The sequence below is a fragment of the Heterodontus francisci genome, chromosome 27 (genome assembly GCF_036365525.1).
Source record: "Heterodontus francisci isolate sHetFra1 chromosome 27, sHetFra1.hap1, whole genome shotgun sequence".
NCBI classification, from domain to species: Eukaryota; Metazoa; Chordata; class Chondrichthyes; order Heterodontiformes; family Heterodontidae; genus Heterodontus; species Heterodontus francisci.
Window position 1 is genome coordinate 72,304,448 of NC_090397.1, and position 16,898 is coordinate 72,321,345.

At 39.8% G+C, this 16,898-nt stretch overlaps 1 protein-coding gene across 5 annotated transcripts in view; it reads left to right on the forward strand.

The window, feature by feature from the left end:
* The window catches only part of sema3d (sema domain, immunoglobulin domain (Ig), short basic domain, secreted, (semaphorin) 3D), a 368,459-nt gene that overhangs the window by 238,333 nt on the left and 113,228 nt on the right, over positions 1–16,898 (forward strand). For all 5 annotated transcript variants that reach the window (XM_068059610.1, XM_068059611.1, XM_068059614.1 and 2 more), the window contains 2 exons: positions 10,736–10,864; positions 12,215–12,357. In XM_068059610.1, the coding sequence (XP_067915711.1) occupies positions 10,736–10,864; positions 12,215–12,357 (272 nt within the window). The remainder of the gene's footprint in view (positions 1–10,735; positions 10,865–12,214; positions 12,358–16,898) is intronic.

Consider the following 16,898-nt stretch of genomic DNA (forward strand, 5'->3'; position numbering starts at 1 on the left):
GGGTTTACAAAATAATAAGCCATATAAATGTGTGGCATAACAGTAATGAACTGGTGACATAATACTGGAGAGACTGAGGAGCATTTTATACTTTCACAGATATTGCAAATGTTAAGCTCACTACACCAGCTATAACAAATGCTAGATTTGGTATTCTGATACTTTATTTATCAGAGTAAATAGAAACTGACTAGAATTCAGAAATGGTCTTGTGTCTGTTCTGTTATTAGTATAGCAAATCAAACTTATATTCCACCAGATCAACAGTGGGTTTCAAAATTTTGGACAAGAAGATACAGCTGCTTTGCTTTCCCGCTACGACAGCCTCTTGAGAAATTTGAAAGCAAATTTGAGAAAAGCAAGTTCACCTTATTTGACATTTGCTGCAGTTTTTCACTAGAGCTCAGTGAGAAAGAGCCATCCATGGCTTACTAAGAAGGTTAAGGATAGCATTAGATTAAAAGAAGAGACTTCTCGTGTTGAAAAGAATAGTGGTAAGTCTGAGGATTGGGAGTGTTTTAGAAACCAGCAAAGGGCCACCAAAAAGTTGATAAAAAGGGAAAAAGTAGAATGTGAGAGTAAACTAGCCAGCAATATAAAATCAGAGTGTAAGAGCTTTTACAAGTATATAAAAATGAAGAGAGTAGCTAAAATAAACATTGGTCCCTTAGAAGCAGAGACAGGAGAAATTATCATGGGGAATGAAGAATTGACAGAGACACTGAACAAATATTTTGAATCTGTCTTCACAATAAAAGACACAAGTTGCATAACAGAAATAGAGGGTAACCTATGGGCTAATAAGAGTGAGGAAATTAACATAATTAATATCGGCAGAGAAGAAGTACTGGAGAAACTCAGTGGATTAAAATCTGACAAATCCCCAGGACCTGATGACCTATATCCTAGGATTCTAAAAGAGATAACGGTAGAGATGGTGGATGCTTTGGCTATGATTTTCCAAAATTCCCTAGATTCTGGAATAGTCCAGGCAGATTGGAAGTTAGCATATACAACACCACTATTCAAGAAAGGAGGGAGTGAGAATACAGGGAGCTACAGGCCAGTTAGCCTGATATCAGTCATTAGGAAAATGCTGGAATCTGTAATTAGGGAAGTCTTAACGATACACTTAGAAAAGCACAGTATGATCAAAGTCAACATGGTTTTACGAGAAAGAAATCCTGTTTGACAAATTTATTAAAGCTTTTTAAGGATGTAACTAGTAGGGTAGATAAAGGGGAACCAGTAGATGTAGTATACTTGGATTTCCAAAAGGCATTCGATAAGGGGCCATACAAAAGGTTAATACACAAGATAGGGGCTCACAGAGTTGTGGATGATATATTAGCATGGATAGAGGATTGGTAAATGGACAGGAAGCAGAGAGTAGGGATAAATGGGGCATTTTCAAGTCAGCAGGCTGTGACTATTGGAGTGCTGCAAGGATCAGTGCTGGGGCCTTAGCTATTTACAATCTATATTAATGACTTAGATGAAGAGACAGAGAGTAATGTATCTAAGATTGCTGACGATACAAAGCTAGGTGGGAATGCAAGCTGTGAGGAGGTCACAAACATGCTGAAAAGAGATATAGACAGGTTAAGTGAGTGGGCAACAAGGTGGCAGTTGGAGTATAATGTGGGGAAGTGTGAGGCCATTTACTTTGGTCATAAGAATAAAAAAGCAGAATATTTTTTAAAAGGTGCGAAACTAGTAAATGTTGTTGTTCAGAGAGACTTGGGTGTACTCGTACAAGGAACACAGAAAGTTAGTATGCAGGTACATCAAGCCATTAGGAAAGCAAATGGCAGGTTGGCCTTTATTTCAAAGAGATTGAAGTACAAGAATAAGGAAGTCTTGCTACAATTGTACAGGGTTTTGGTAAGACCACACCTGGAACACTGTGTGCAATTTTGGTCTCCATATTTAAGGAAGGATATACTTGTATTGAAGGCAGTACAGCGAAGGTTCACTAGATTGGTCCCTGGGATGAGATGGTTGTCCTATGATGAGGGTTTGTATTCTCTGAAGCTTTGAAGAGTGAGAGGTGATCTCATTCAAGATTCTGAAGGGGTTTGACAGGGTAGATACTGTGATGTTGTTTTCCCTGACTGGGAAATATAGAACATGGGGGCACAGTTTCAGGATAAAGGGTCGATGATTGAGGACTGAGATGAGGAGAAATTTCTTTACTCAGAGTTGTGAATCTTTGGAATTCTCTACCGCAGAGGGTTGTGGATGCTCTATCATTGAATATATTTAAGGCTGAGATAGACAGGTTTTTAGTCTCTCAGGGAATTAAAGGATATGAGGAGCTGGTGGGAAAGTGGAGTCGAAGTCCATGATCGTATTGAATGGTGGAGCAGGCTCGATGGTCTGATGCTTTTATGGGACACAGCTTCTTTTTATAAGTTGTGACCAAATGGAAGTATATTTGTCTGTAGATTATGGATTTCCATGCTGTATTGGCTGGTTTACGCTGTTTGTCTACCAATGTTGTGGAGATTTGAGAATGTCCTGTGGAAATTCCACCCTGGTTCTTTTAAGGAAGGTGCCACCCTCAAGTTGGTTTCTCTAACTGCGTAATAGGAAATTGGCTTCAGTTCATTGGGTTCCTACATGATGTAAGTAAGAAGCAAGCCCAGTCAATGCTGTTGATTGCTTTCTGGGACAGGTCACTGTTTCCAGCTCTTTGTTGTGTTCAATCAATATGTATCTCAAGGCCAAAAGACAAGAACATAAGATATTCAGCATGGTGCAAGCATGGATAGCACTTGCTGGAGACCACAGTTGGCCATCAACATGCAATGTGTATGTGTTATTGTACTTCTAAGAGTGAAGTGCCTCTGTTTGGCAATATCTCTTCTTGAAGGTTAGACAGTATTTTAAATGATTTGATGCATGTAAAGATCAGACACTAGTTACTTACAGTTTGAGCAAGACATTGATCCATAGGTAGGAAATGCTTAAATATAGTCCTACCCAGAAAGCCTGTAACGAGTAGGATTTAGCAAGCTGTTCACTTTACAAGTATATTTGCCTCCAAATGTCTGGTAGTTTAGTCTGCGATCCAAATAATGGGCACACATGATATTTCTTGTTTTCTGAAGTGATGAGAGCATGTAGCACAAATCCTTCGGTGTAATCCAGAAAACAGTTATTTCCCAGGGCATACTATCCCTGAATACTTTGTGCATGAAATGCTACTTGAGTGTGTAGGAAGTAGGAGCTGGTGTTTGTGTTGAACATGAGAAAAATTATCTGGAAAAGCGTGAACTGTAATACTGTTTGCAAGCAAAGGCTGAAAAAAGAATTTAAAAGTACAAAATGCTACATGTGTTTGCTCTCGGTGATATTTTTAAACTCTGCAACAATATAAAGTAGTGATGCATTCCAGAAAGATCCCATAAATTACTTCAGTCACAGCAGGGACTCAGTCCTGAGCATGGAAAACAGGCAGGCTAATGATGGGTTGGGGTTTTCTCCTTCTTGTTAGCAAATCTGTTGCATGCTGAAAATGTGATGGTTTTAATTACTGTCTGCAGGTACTGTGACTTATTTTACAGCAAGTCTCTACAATATAAGCAAGATATTATACTGTGTTAATCATCAATTGTAATACCCTCACTACCATAATGACGTGACTTTTCCACTTATCACACAGAGCAGAGACTGTTAAAATTAATTATTTGGACCCCAACAACACCAGACAGAAGCAACTTCCACTCATTCTTTCTCTCTCTGCTGAATTTGAACAGAGATGCAGGGATTGGAATGGTTATTACGTGTATGTACTGTTCCTGAGCCAAGCTATAGTTTTCATGGTCCTTCTAGCTCACCTCTTCCCCTCTCCAACCCCCCCCCCCACCACCCCCGGCCCCCCACTTCCACCACCCACCCCCCAAACTGAACAGCATTCTCACCTCATAAAGTTTCAAGAAGTTAGTGATTTGAAGCTATATACCAGACAGTACAATTATTTTACAATAGTTCAAAACTCTTCACAGGACAAATAAACCATTTGTTGCAGAGCTGTAAAATTCTAGTCGGACCCCATTTACTATGCTGAATTAAGTATATAAATGCTAAACTGAACCTTTTACGATACTTGGTGTAGAGAAGCTTCACATTGGCAATGGCTGTAAAAGTAGAAAATGTTCCCCAGTACTGTGGTTTCTCGACTTTAACATTCAAAGTTTAATCCAACCAAAGACAAAAGAATAATTCATGGATTATTATTCATTTTTGTCTTATCTTTAAAGGTATGGACCCTGGGAGTTAGACAGAAATATTATGTTAACTTGCAGCCTTGTTAGTTCTTGATAGTTCAGAGAAAGCAGCACTGGTTTCAGGGTACAGTCCAAAAACTGTCTGTGAAAATCTCTTTGTAATTATTCATTTCGGTCATTAGGCACGACAGTGTGGCTTTGCTTTACTCTTCAAATAGCTGGGCCTTCCTGTGCTAATTGATAATGAATGAGACTGCTGCTGAAAGCATCCTCAATAATTACTGTCAAATGTTTCAGACTTAAATTGTTGAAAACATCACAGCAATCGATGGGGAAATAATGACAGTGGCTGTTTCAAGGAGGTTATTTCTTCAGAAACTCAAAAGGAAAATCAAAGCAAAATATCCATATGTTCTCCAGTAGCACAGAGAGCAGTGAACACACACTCAGCATTGTGCTAAACAAGGTTCATTAAGGCTACAGCAACAACTGATAGATTAACCCAACTGCAGGAGCAACAACATCTAAAATAGTCAACAATCTCCCTCAATACATGGCTGATTAACTATCCCTCTATCTATATATTTATCAACTATTTATCTAACCTGATATAAAAACAAAACTGAACAGCAATCTGTATTAGAGAGAGTTTGACCATAGGCAGCATCGGAATCTGGCCCATTGCTGAAACATATGGGGAGGATTTTATGCTGCCGTTGGAGGTGAGAACGGAGGCGGAGGGGTGCAAACAAACTAGCAAGGGCGTGTTCCCGACATTACCCGGGCCCCCTGTCATTTTGTCTGGGGCGTGAAAGGCCGAGGATAGCTTTCCACCCAAGGCCAATTGAGGCTTTTAAGTGGCCTATTAATCGCCATGTAAGAGGCTCTTCCCACCTTCACTCCAATTTGGTGGAGGAGGAGGGGCCTGCAGCCACTTCCAGGTGAGCACTGGTGCCCCCCTAGCATGGTAATGGGTACCTCCTGTGGGGGCAATGCATAGTCCCCAGAGAACTCTTCCCCCCCCCCACCTCACACACTCACTAACCAACCCCTCCCCCACCCCTGCATGCCTGCCTGACTGATCTTGGCGGCCCCGACCCCACTCGCTTGTCCCGGGGTCTCCAACATCCTCTGTACTGTAGGCCGTACCGACAGTGGCCACCACTCCTCGTGGCACTGCCAATACTGCAGAGCTATCGGCCCTCCAATTGGCTAGCAGCTCTGGAGGCAAGAGCACGTCCCTTAAAGGGACAGTGTATCCGACAGCAGGCAGTTAATTGGCTGCCTGCCATTGAATTGCAACAAGGGTCCAAGGGAGGGCTGAGGCGGGTTCTCCCCCTACCTTCCAGCCCACTGTCAGGACTCCCATCATGGGAATAAAATAGGGCCCATGGCATCCGCGCTGTCTATTTAAGCTTTAAGATTAGTGGGTGATCAAAAGGAGGAACCTGTTTGAATGTTTTTTCCCATTTCTAAACTGAGGATAATTAGCCTCGGAGTGCCCCTGGCATCGACTCATTCAACACGTACTAAAGATTGAACAGGGATCTTGATCTGCAAGTCTCAGTATCATAGCGAGTGGTGCATTTACCCACTGAATATTGGGAAATCCGATTATAAATCATTTTTAAAAATGTCTTTCAGATTAAATGAGTAGTTTTATTTATTTCTTGTTTTAATATTGTCATTAGGAGGGAAGAGATGTTACAAGGTCCCTTATTGCTTTTTGATTGTGAGTCCACCTGTCATGCAGACCCCCCACCTGCCAAGAATGAAGTATATTAATTCTGTCATATGCATTGATTTTATACTGTTGCTGGAGCGACACAATGACTTGTTAAACAGATCAGCTGTGGCTGAAAAAACATTTGCATACTAACAGACAGTGCTTGGAGAGACAAAGGGGCTATTCCCTGCTCCAAGTTAACTCACAATGGACTTTGAGCACCAGGTATTGTGTGTAAGAAGAGACATTCCAAGGTCGGCTGAGACAAGAGAATCCGCAAACGGATGTGGTCAGACCAGCTAGTCACATGACTAACCTGCTTGGCAACTTCGGTTTTTCTGAAACACAAACAAGAAACTGGAAATACTCAGCAGCCCTGGCAGCATCTGTGGGTCACTAATGGTCTGATGAAGGGTCACTGACCTGAAACGTTAACTCTGCTTCTCTCTCCACAGATGCTGCCAGACCTGCTGCGTATTTCCGGCATTTCTTGTTTGTGTTTCAGATTTCCAGCATCTGCAGTATTTTGCTTTTATTTTGGGTTTTTCTGAATTGTACAAAGAGTTTGAACTGAAAAAGGACTGTTTGCTCCTGGACTGAAGAAGATCTCTCTGTCTGCTCCCATCTCTTTCTCACGGAACTCCAAATCCACTGAAGGCACATGAACCCCAAGAGAGAGAAGTCTCCTGCAGCGAACAACGTTTAAGAAGAATACTGGCCCCAATGAAAAACAAGATCTACCTACAATGAAGGACTCTACAGTGAGCTTGAAGATCTGTAACAAAAACCCTCTTCAGATATTGCCTCAAACTTTACCACTTTATTTCTTCTACTCTTTTCTGTCTCTATCTGCATGTATGTTTATCGCATATGTATGCTAACATGGGCACATCGCGTATTCATAGGCGTTAACCGAAGTAGAGTTTAAGTTTAATAAAGTTCAACCTTTTTCCTTTAAACCTAAGAAAATCTATTTGGTCAGTTTCTTTGCCTTATAATTGGAAGTTAGTGAACAAGGATTCACTAAGGGGGAGCTAAAAAAAACGGTATATTTAAAATTAAACCCTGTTACAGTAAGACCAGGTGAATGCTGAGAGGAAACCCTGGACCTCTTTCTCACCAGGTCTTAACACCACCAAATACTTTCCTCTTACGCATCAGCTAATTTCTGTGCAGATCCTATTAACTGGATGGCACAGTGGTGCAGCATGTTTACATGCATACTAATGTACAGCCAACCCACATGTCTTTACAGGGCATGTTCGTGTTCAAGACTGGGCCTGAGGGGATATTGTGAGCATGAGTCAAATATCTCCCCACCAGAAGAAATGGAAAACAATCAATAGAAAGACTTACTTGACCAGCTCGCATCAACTGGCTGCAGAACAGCACTTGCAGATTATAATGCCCATCTGTCCTCTTAGACACCTGAAGGAGATTGAGGGAGAGAGAAAGAGAAGCAAATATATTTATCTTTAAACATCAGGGTCAGTAACATTTCTTGAGCATCAGAGAGATCATTCCATTTTTGAAATTCCTCCTGTTAAAAGTGCGTTTCAGCTGACTCGAAGGAATGCAGGGCAGAATACTTACTGAGGGATAAGTAAAGTGTTGAGAACTGCGTCTTGAGAAAGGGCAGCCGAGGATGGGCCATGGTCATTGCATGTCTGTCAGTTAGGTAAATAGTAATTATGTTGTTCATTCCTCAATGTGACATCTACCTACAGGAATATACGATTGATACCAATCTGATGTCGAGGCCTAGAGACTGATTGATGGCAACTGTAAACAGTGCCGTTAGGGGCAGTTAGAGGAAGCAAGGGTATTGGTGACCACTTCATTTGTTTAGTTAAAGCTCAAGTGTTTGAAAAAGAAGATGTCTTGCCCCAACAGAATCGTCCCTGTAAGAAGCTATTTGAACAGCCCCTGTTCCGATGTGTGTTACGCTTTTTGAACACATTTTTCTTGCTAAGTTGAACCAGTAAAACCAGAATTTACTCCTTGTAAAATAATACATTTTCTGAAATAGCACAGTGATATTTGCTCTGAAAGTATGTTCAAATTGAGCGTTTTTCAATCCCAAATGCATTTTCTTTATAATCAATTTTTTCGTGAAAATTTTCGGAAATATTTTAAAGTGTATCACATTAATATGAAGAAGAATCTCCCAGTACAAACAAGAAAATGAGACCCATGTAATATAGTGAGCACTTTGATGTACCAGTTTTCCCCCAACACAGACTGCTATTTGTACTTCAAGAAAATATTGCTTGCACAATGTATTTCATTACTTTCTATCCATTGAAGTTCACATCTGTGTAATGCTCAGTGTAAGTATTCCATGAGTGATTGTGTTACTGTTGCTTAATACAGGAATCGGGTGCTAGTTCTAAAATTTAACTTCTTGACTAGCAGAACCTGCACTCAGAAACATGAGCAGTGGTGCAAACAGAGAGACCAATAGAAGTTGTCCATGAGACCTTTGTCCTCTTAAGGCCGGAGAGGTGTTTTCTGATTTGTGAAAAATACAGATTGTCCCCGCTACCTCCTTCCTGGTAAAAATCAAAAATAGAAAAGTGAATGGCATTCTGCCTCTCTTTCTTTTCCCCCATTTAAATAAAAATTATAACCAAAAGGTGTGAGAGAGACTGGATGTTAGAGCATTGTAGCACCTCAGTGCTCCCTTGCTGAAAAGCTCAATCCTAGGTTCTTAAGAGAGGTGGCTAATGAGGTGGTGGATACGTCGGTGTTAATTTTTCAAAATTCACTGGATTCTGGAAAGGTTCCATCAGACTGGAAAGTAGCAAATACAACCCCTCTATTCAAGAAGTGGAGGAGACAGAAAACAGGTAACTATAGGCCAGTTAGCTTGACGTTCGTCATGAGGAAGGTGTTAGAATCAATTATTAAGGAGGCTATGGCTGGGCACTTAGAAAAACTCAAGGTCATCGAGAATAGTCAGCATGTTTTTGTGAAAGGGAAATCATGTTTAACTAATTTATCGGAGTTCTTTGAAGGAGTAACATGTTCTGTGGATAAAGGGAAGCCCGTTGACATACTGTACTGGGATTTCCAGAAGGTATTTGACATGGTGCACCATGAAAGATTATTGTGCAAAGTAGGAGCTCATGGTGTAAGGGGTAACATATTAGCATGAATAAAAGATTGCCTGGCTTGCAGAAAACAGAGAGTATGCATATATAGGTCCTTTTCTGATTGGCAGGATGTGCCGAGTGGAGTCCTGCAGGGGTCTGTGCTGGGGTCTCAACTTTTTACAATTTATATCAATGACTTAGATGAGGAGAGCGATGGCATGGTAGCTAAATGTGAAGATGACACAAAGATAGGTAGGAAAACATGTTGTGAAGAGGACATAAGGAGGTTGCAGACCAATATAGATAGGTCGACTGAGTGGGCAAAAACTTGGTAGATGGAGTATAATGTGGGAAAATGTGAAGTTGTTCACTTTGGCAGGAAGAATAAAAAAGCAGAGTATTACTTAAATGGAGAACAACTGCAGAATTTTGAGGTGCAGAGGTATCTAGGTGTTCCAGTGCATGAGTCGCAGGTATGCAGGTACAGCAAGTAATAAAGAAAGCTAAAGGAATGCTATCTTTTATTATGAGAGGAATTGAAAATAAAAGTAAGGATGTGGTGCTTCAGTTATATGGGGCATTGGAGAGACCACATCTCGAATACTGTGTGCAGTTTTGGTCTCCTTATTTAAGGAAGGATGTAAATGTGTTGGAGGCGGTTCAGAGGAGCTTTACTAGATTGATACCTGGAGTGAGTGGGTTTTCTTATGAGGAAAGGTTGGACAGACTGGACTTACATTTGTTGGAGTTTAGAAGTGTGAGCGGAGACTTGATTGAAGTATATAAGATCCTGAACGTCTTGACAAGTTAGATGTGGAAAGGATGTTTCCTCTCGTGGGTGAGTCCAGAACTAGAGTTCACTGTTTTAAGATTAGGGGTCGCCCTTTTAGGACAGAGATGAGGAGAAATATTTTCTCTGAGGGTTGTGTGACTTTGGAACTCTCTGCCTCAGAAGGTGGTGGAGGCGGGGACATTGAATACTTTTAAGGTGGAGGTAGATAGATTTTTGTTAGGCAAGGGAATCAAAGGTTATCTGGGGTAGATGGGAGTGTGGAACTCGAGACGCAAACAGATCAGCCATGATCTTATTGAATGGCGGAGCAGGCTCGAGGGGCCGAATGGCCTACTTCTGCTCCTAATTCGTATGTTCGTAAGTTTGTAATGAAAAGTGTTCAAATTTGTAGGTGATACTCCCAAACTAGGAGAGGCTATGGAATCAGAGGAGACAGCTTAGAAATTAGAAATTGAGTTGGACAAAATTTATAAGTGGACAGAGCAATAACAAATGAAATGTATTGCAGTAAAGTATAAAGGCTCTACACAGGAAAGGAAAGCTGGTGCCCCATGTAGTCCATGAATGGTGTAGAAATTGTTAAACATCAGAGTCTTAATCAAATTGATGCTAGCATATGTCCAAACAATGCAAAGCTGCAATTAACAAAGAATTTGTTTTTGTTTATTAATTTTTGGAATGAATGGGAAAATATTGCTCCCTGACTGTTGTAATTAAGAACATAAGAAATAGGAATAGGAGGAGACCATACAGTCCCTCGAGTTAGCAAGGTTAACCAAAAAACGTACCCGCATATTCTTGAACTGTTTTCTGATTGTGACATGATGAAGCGATTTCTTCTGTAACCTGATTGGATTGGATTTTTTACTCACTTACCTTCTATTTCCAGGTGAATATCTTTATTCTGGTACAGCTTCCGACTTTCATGGCAGAGACACTGCTTTCACCCGCTCTCTGGGCCCACCCTCCAACCGGCATTACATTCGAACGGACCTCTCTGAACATTACTGGCTCAATGGTATGAATTTACAACCGCTTCTTTGCCTAGGAACACACTTTTTCAAGTTATTGAATAAAGTCTAGTGTAGGTCAAGTAAATAGTCTTGGGACTTGGATCACTTTTATACTGTTTGCACTAATGTTCCATATGATGATAAATCCTCTTGGCTTTGACTGGAATTAACAACTTCATAAGCTATTGCTCATCAGTTGGGTCAGTGTACCCATTCAGCAATACATTATATAAGAACATTAGAACAAATCCAGATGATAAATGTTACCGCAATACCAGTGTTTCTACATCAAGGGGAAGTAGTTTATGATGCGCATTGACACAAGGTGACAATATAGTATGGAGGCAGATGGAATATCTGATCTCCAAGAGACTGGGAAGTGTGAGACCACCTGCAGAAAGTATTCTCACACTGGCAAAGCCAGATTTTGAGAGCAGACTTCATGCAAATTGTATAAATGTATTTTTGACTTCTTTCATGTTATGCCAGAAGCAATGCTACCTCCTGCTGTATAAATAATTCAGCACCTAGGGTGCAGAGCTCTGCACACACATCCAAACACATGTGTCACTCAGCTCAGTTTTATGTAAAGTAGACTACATATCTCCAAGCCTGCTAGCTCTGCATTACACATACAGATACAAGACTGAGAACTGATGTCTGGGAATAACAGAGCTGAAGATATATAATTGCTGTGTACTCCAACCAACTGAATCTTGCTGGGAGTAATACAGGCAAAGGTTGCAGTTAATAAATTATAGAATCTGTATGGATAACACTGAAGGCAAATGGAAAAAAATCTATTCTATATCTACTTCCTGACACAACCTTTTGACCTCTCTACATTGAGCAGCGTCCTGCACTGAGGAATTGAACCCAGAGATCTGGTCACCAAGTAACTACAGATGAGGGAGGTTATCCCACCTTAGCTTGTCCATCCAAAAAACATCCTTTCAGTCCCCCCATTTAACTGTTTTTTGTCTCTGTTACTTTATGCAGAAGTCCATTCAAATATTGATAAATCTCTGCATGAAGAGGTCCTTCATGAAATTTACCTTAAATTGTTCTTTCACTAGTTTTAGGCAATGTTATTTTCTGCTCTTAGTGCATTTGCAGTATGACCAGCAAAGGTCAGCAGTGCTAATGTGAGGGCATGTCTGAAGAATTCACTTGTTTCTGCTTCACACCAAATAGAGGGAAATGAAGAGACTGCATGAATCTTAAAATATTATTTGGAAACAAAAGGCCATCGTTAATGGTTTTTCAAATTTTGAATACTAAATGTCATTGTAGTTTCTAAAATATGTTCTTCAGTGGGTGTCTCCATGCACTAATCTACAAGTTTTTATTTACAGAAGCAAAGTTTATAGGAGCATTTCCCATTCCAGACACCTACAATACAGATGACGATAAGATATATTTTTTCTTTCGGGAAGCGACAGAGGACAGCAGCACCTCTGACAAGTCAATTTTTTCCAGGGTTGCACGTGTTTGTAAGGTAGGTGGAAAATCATGACATTTGCTAATTTATTGTGCTTGTAAAGTGAGGAGTTACTTTAGTCACACAATCCAGTTCATTCTGGTTATATCCATTATTCATTCAATACAATATAATAAATGACAGAACTTTTTCTTTGCACCCAATTTTCTTTCCTCCTCCCTGAAGACTGCAACTCTTGCTGGTGATTGGCTGTGCAGACACTTCTGGTACCTCACCCAAAGTCAAACTGTTATGAGGCTAGATAGTGAGTGCTGGCTGGCTATTGCTTCATGCAGCCAACATCTACAGACGTGTACTGTATAACAGTTGGAAAGTGATCAGGAACTATGGCTGGATTTTTCCTCTCCCTTGTCTGGGAACATTGAGGTCAATTGTAGCACACCCTGTTCGAGCCCAGCCTAACATCAGCTGACTCAACACAAACAAAGGGTTAACCACAGTTGAAGCTGCTAAGGAAGTTCTCTCAAATTTCTATTTGACTCTCTTCTTTCTGTGTTGACCAAAAACTCTTGGCTACCAGTCTCTGTAACAGTGTGATATGAAGGGAAGTTCCCATTTTCTGCATTATATTCATTGCTTGTTCTGCTAGCTTTGACATATTACTGTCTGTGTTTCAGTTGTGTTTCAGCATTTGTTGCATGTAAGGAGTCTTATTCGCACACAGATTTATTAACATTATATTTTAATCTTTTAAGCTTGTGGAGCTTGCTATAGCCTAGAAGGCAGAAAGGACAAATATACACAGGTCTCTGGTAATGTATTAAAAAATATTCTTATATAAATTTATATTCCTACTACAATTGACCTCAACGTTCCCAGACAAGGAAGAGGAAAAATCCAGCCATAGTTCCTGATCACTTTCCAACTGTTATACAGTACACGTCTGTAGATGTTGGCTGCATGAAGCAATAGCCAGCCAGCACTCACTATGTAGCCTCATAACAGTTTGACTTCGGGTGAGGTACCAGAAGACTGTCAGTGTCTGCGCAGCCAATCACCAGCAAGAGTTACAGTCTTCAGGGGCACTCACTCCACCATCACATGATCATGTTCAATTTGGCCAGCTCTAAATTCAAAGCATCAATTAATTTGAATACCCATCCCTTGGTAAAACCCCAAAATACAAATGCGCACAAAAAAGTATTTTGGGATTTGTTCGAAAGGATTTGCTGAATGTTGAGTTTAAATATTTGCAGTTAGTTGAATATACCATTGAAATAAAAATAACATCTCTTGTTTTGTGTCCAGTGCCATGTGCAGAACAAGTGATGTAACCCAGTGCACAGGATATATATGGGAGACTGAAAAAACATTTGTACAGCTGCTGCATTGATCTGAGGCAGCAGAATGAGGAAGTCTGACTTGTAGACCAATAAAATAACCTGTCCCACCCTTAGATATTGGCTCCATCAACCACACCACAGTTTACTTCGTTCTCAAGTACTGACTCTCTCAGTGAGTGTTCAGTTTACCTTAGAGCACACACCCCCTCTCCGAATAGGACTTGACACTAAAATCTGCTACGTTAGCCCTGTAGAAATGATACGATATATGTCCAAAATGTAATGCAATTCATTATGTTCTATGTACGTTTATGGAATAAGATAACTGAAAGCATAATGGATTGGGCATTACAGTTTTTGAGTGGGTTGCCTTTTTTTTTACAAATGTGTCTTTTTTTAAATGAATTTAATACACTCATTGAACATTCAGAGAGGTGTGGATAAACATAAATATTTGCGTATTCAAATCCATAATGTTTTAAAAGTGTGAGAGCAGTTATATAAAGCCATACAATGACCAATAACATTATGGATCTTATAGGTTGATCTTATATGTACAGAGCACAAGAACAAATAATTAATAATAAATTTGTACAAGAGATGCTCAGGCCAGACTTTGAAGACTTGTGCAGTTTTGAGTGCCCCATTCGACAATGGGCATTTTAGCCCTGGAAAGTACACAGTGTCAATTCAAGATGATGATGCCAGGATGAAACACTCGTTATCACGGACTTGAGATATTGGAACTATTTCCAATAGAATAAAGAACGCTAAGAAGAGAGTTGATAGACATGTTTAAAATTCTGGAGTGTTTTGGTAAAGTGAATAGGATTTGGGATTCAGTTCATTTAAAAGAATAAAGAGTGAAGTTCAGAGCAATTTTTTAATGCAGAATAATTGGTGCATGGAATACTTTGCCAGCCTCCATACTGAGGCAAATACAATGCATCATTTAAGAGAAAAGTGAATGAACATCTGAAGTAGAGGAAGAGACAAGGTTGTGGGGAAAGATGAGCACAATGAGATTCGATTTCGATCAGACCAAGTGATTCCTGTATCTTAAGCAGTTGTGGACTGCATGTTAGTTAGAATGAATACATGCGCCATTCTTATTTCAGACAAATACACTGTTTGTGTTGTACCTAGATCATTGTTTGGTTTAGGTTGATGAATTTATCCATGTTTACTACATGCCAACAGTCATTGCAGTTCAAAAGTTATCCACTGTGTGAAGTATTTTGAGAATTATCAATGTGATTAATGCACATATATTATTATTGTTCTATGTATTCAATTATACAAATCTCAAAAAATGAGCTGTGAGGAAAGAAAGAAAATCACTTCTGTATTTCTTTAGATTTGAAGCCTGATGTATAACAGTACCAAGCAGGGATCTTTGTCTGTATCACACAGTTAATTCAGAAGGTTATTCAGTCCTGGTGCTAGCTTGCAGGAAATGTAGAATGTCTAACCACCTCTATACATTGTGCTAATGAAGATGGACTTCATTCTAATTATTTTATACCAGAAAAAAAGGCAGTTTGCTTTAAGAATCAGCTATTCTTAAGATTCTTTTAATAAGCAGAATTTTATTCAGACACACTTAGTTAAAAAAATATTACAAGCAATTTTCAAAGCACACTTCAAAAAAATAAGAACCAACTGCACTAACATCATTGACGAAAGGGACAGTTGCAAAATACTACAATGTTGAATTTGTATTTGTAGATTACTTCAGTCTGTTTTATGTAAAAAGGCATTACTTTCAGATGTTTTTATTTAAGGGGAACCTCAGTGCGTTTATGTGATATTGTTTCCTTTGTTCTAACCCAGCTGGATTGACTTCAGCCAATTGATCTCCTTGGAGTGTGTTTGGTGCATCCGGTGTTACGGAGCAAATGAGCTCCATGGGATTCCCTTTCTTTCAATAAACAGGAAAATTTGGAACTTACTGCCAGAATAGCTTCATGGTGTATCTGAGCTGGAGAATTCTACAATTCTATTGATACTGTTGTGCTGCTAATTTAATGCCAAATTTACACCATTACCTGTGGCAGTCTGGCACCAAATTAGTGGTACAAGATCACAATCCTATACCTCCTCCCATTATTGATTCTAAGCATCCAATTTTAACTCTGTGTGAATGGGCTAAAGTAGGGCCCTAACTGTGCACTGATAGCTCTGTTGTACAACTGGAACTGGCATAATGCCTCAGATTGTGGTATAAATTCCCACAAATAAGCTAATCAATCTACTTTGGGGGCATGGTTTGAACTCGAAGCTCAAAGCCAACTGATTGGTATCAGTAAGTAGATTCCAGCACATCTCTCCATTAGTTCCAATAAAAGTGATATTAAATTCTGCTGAAGTTGGGTTTGAATTATTAAATTATTCTTTATCTTATTAATCTTTATCCAAAGATCCAGTGAAATTTGCTATCACAGGGAGTAGTTGAGGCATAAATGCATTTAAGGGGAAGCCAGATAAGTACATGAGGGAGAAAGGAATAGAAGACATACAGACGGGTGGGAGGAGGCTCGTGTGGAGTGTAAACACTGGCACGGACCAATTGGGTTGAAATGGTTTGTTTCTGACCTGTAAATTCTGTGTAATTCTAGGTAAGCCTTTATAAAACACTGGTTAGGCCTCAGCTGGAGTATTGTGTCCAATTCAGGGCACCACACTTTAGGGAGGATGTCAAGGCCTTAGAGAGAATGCAGAAGAGATTTACTAAAAGAAAGACTTCAGTTCAATAGAGAGACTGGAAAAATGGGGCTGTTCTGATAGCAGAGGGGAGATTTGACAGGTGTTTAAAATCATTAAGGATTTTGATAGAGTAAATAAAGAGAAACTGTTTCCACTGGGAGGAGGATCAGTAACCAGAGGATCCAGGTTTGAGATAATTAGCAAAAGAAGACATGCGGGGAAAGAAATATTAAGCTGTCGGTTGTTAGGATTGGGAATGCATTTCCTACAAGTGTAGTGAAAACAAATTTAATAACTTTCAAAAGGGAATTGGATAAATACTTGAAGGGGGAAAAATTTGCAAGGCTATGGGCAAAGAGCAGGGGAATGGGGACAAGTAGTGAAGGATCCCACCAAGAGGAAAGAGGAGGAGAGAAGAGTAGGTCAATCAGTAAGTAGGGATTAGATGACACTGAATTTTATTATTATTATTATTGAGTTAGTAGGTTTGAGGAGGCAGAGATGATTGAGGGTGATGAGTTCCAGAGTTTGTAGTTTCTGGAAGTGAAT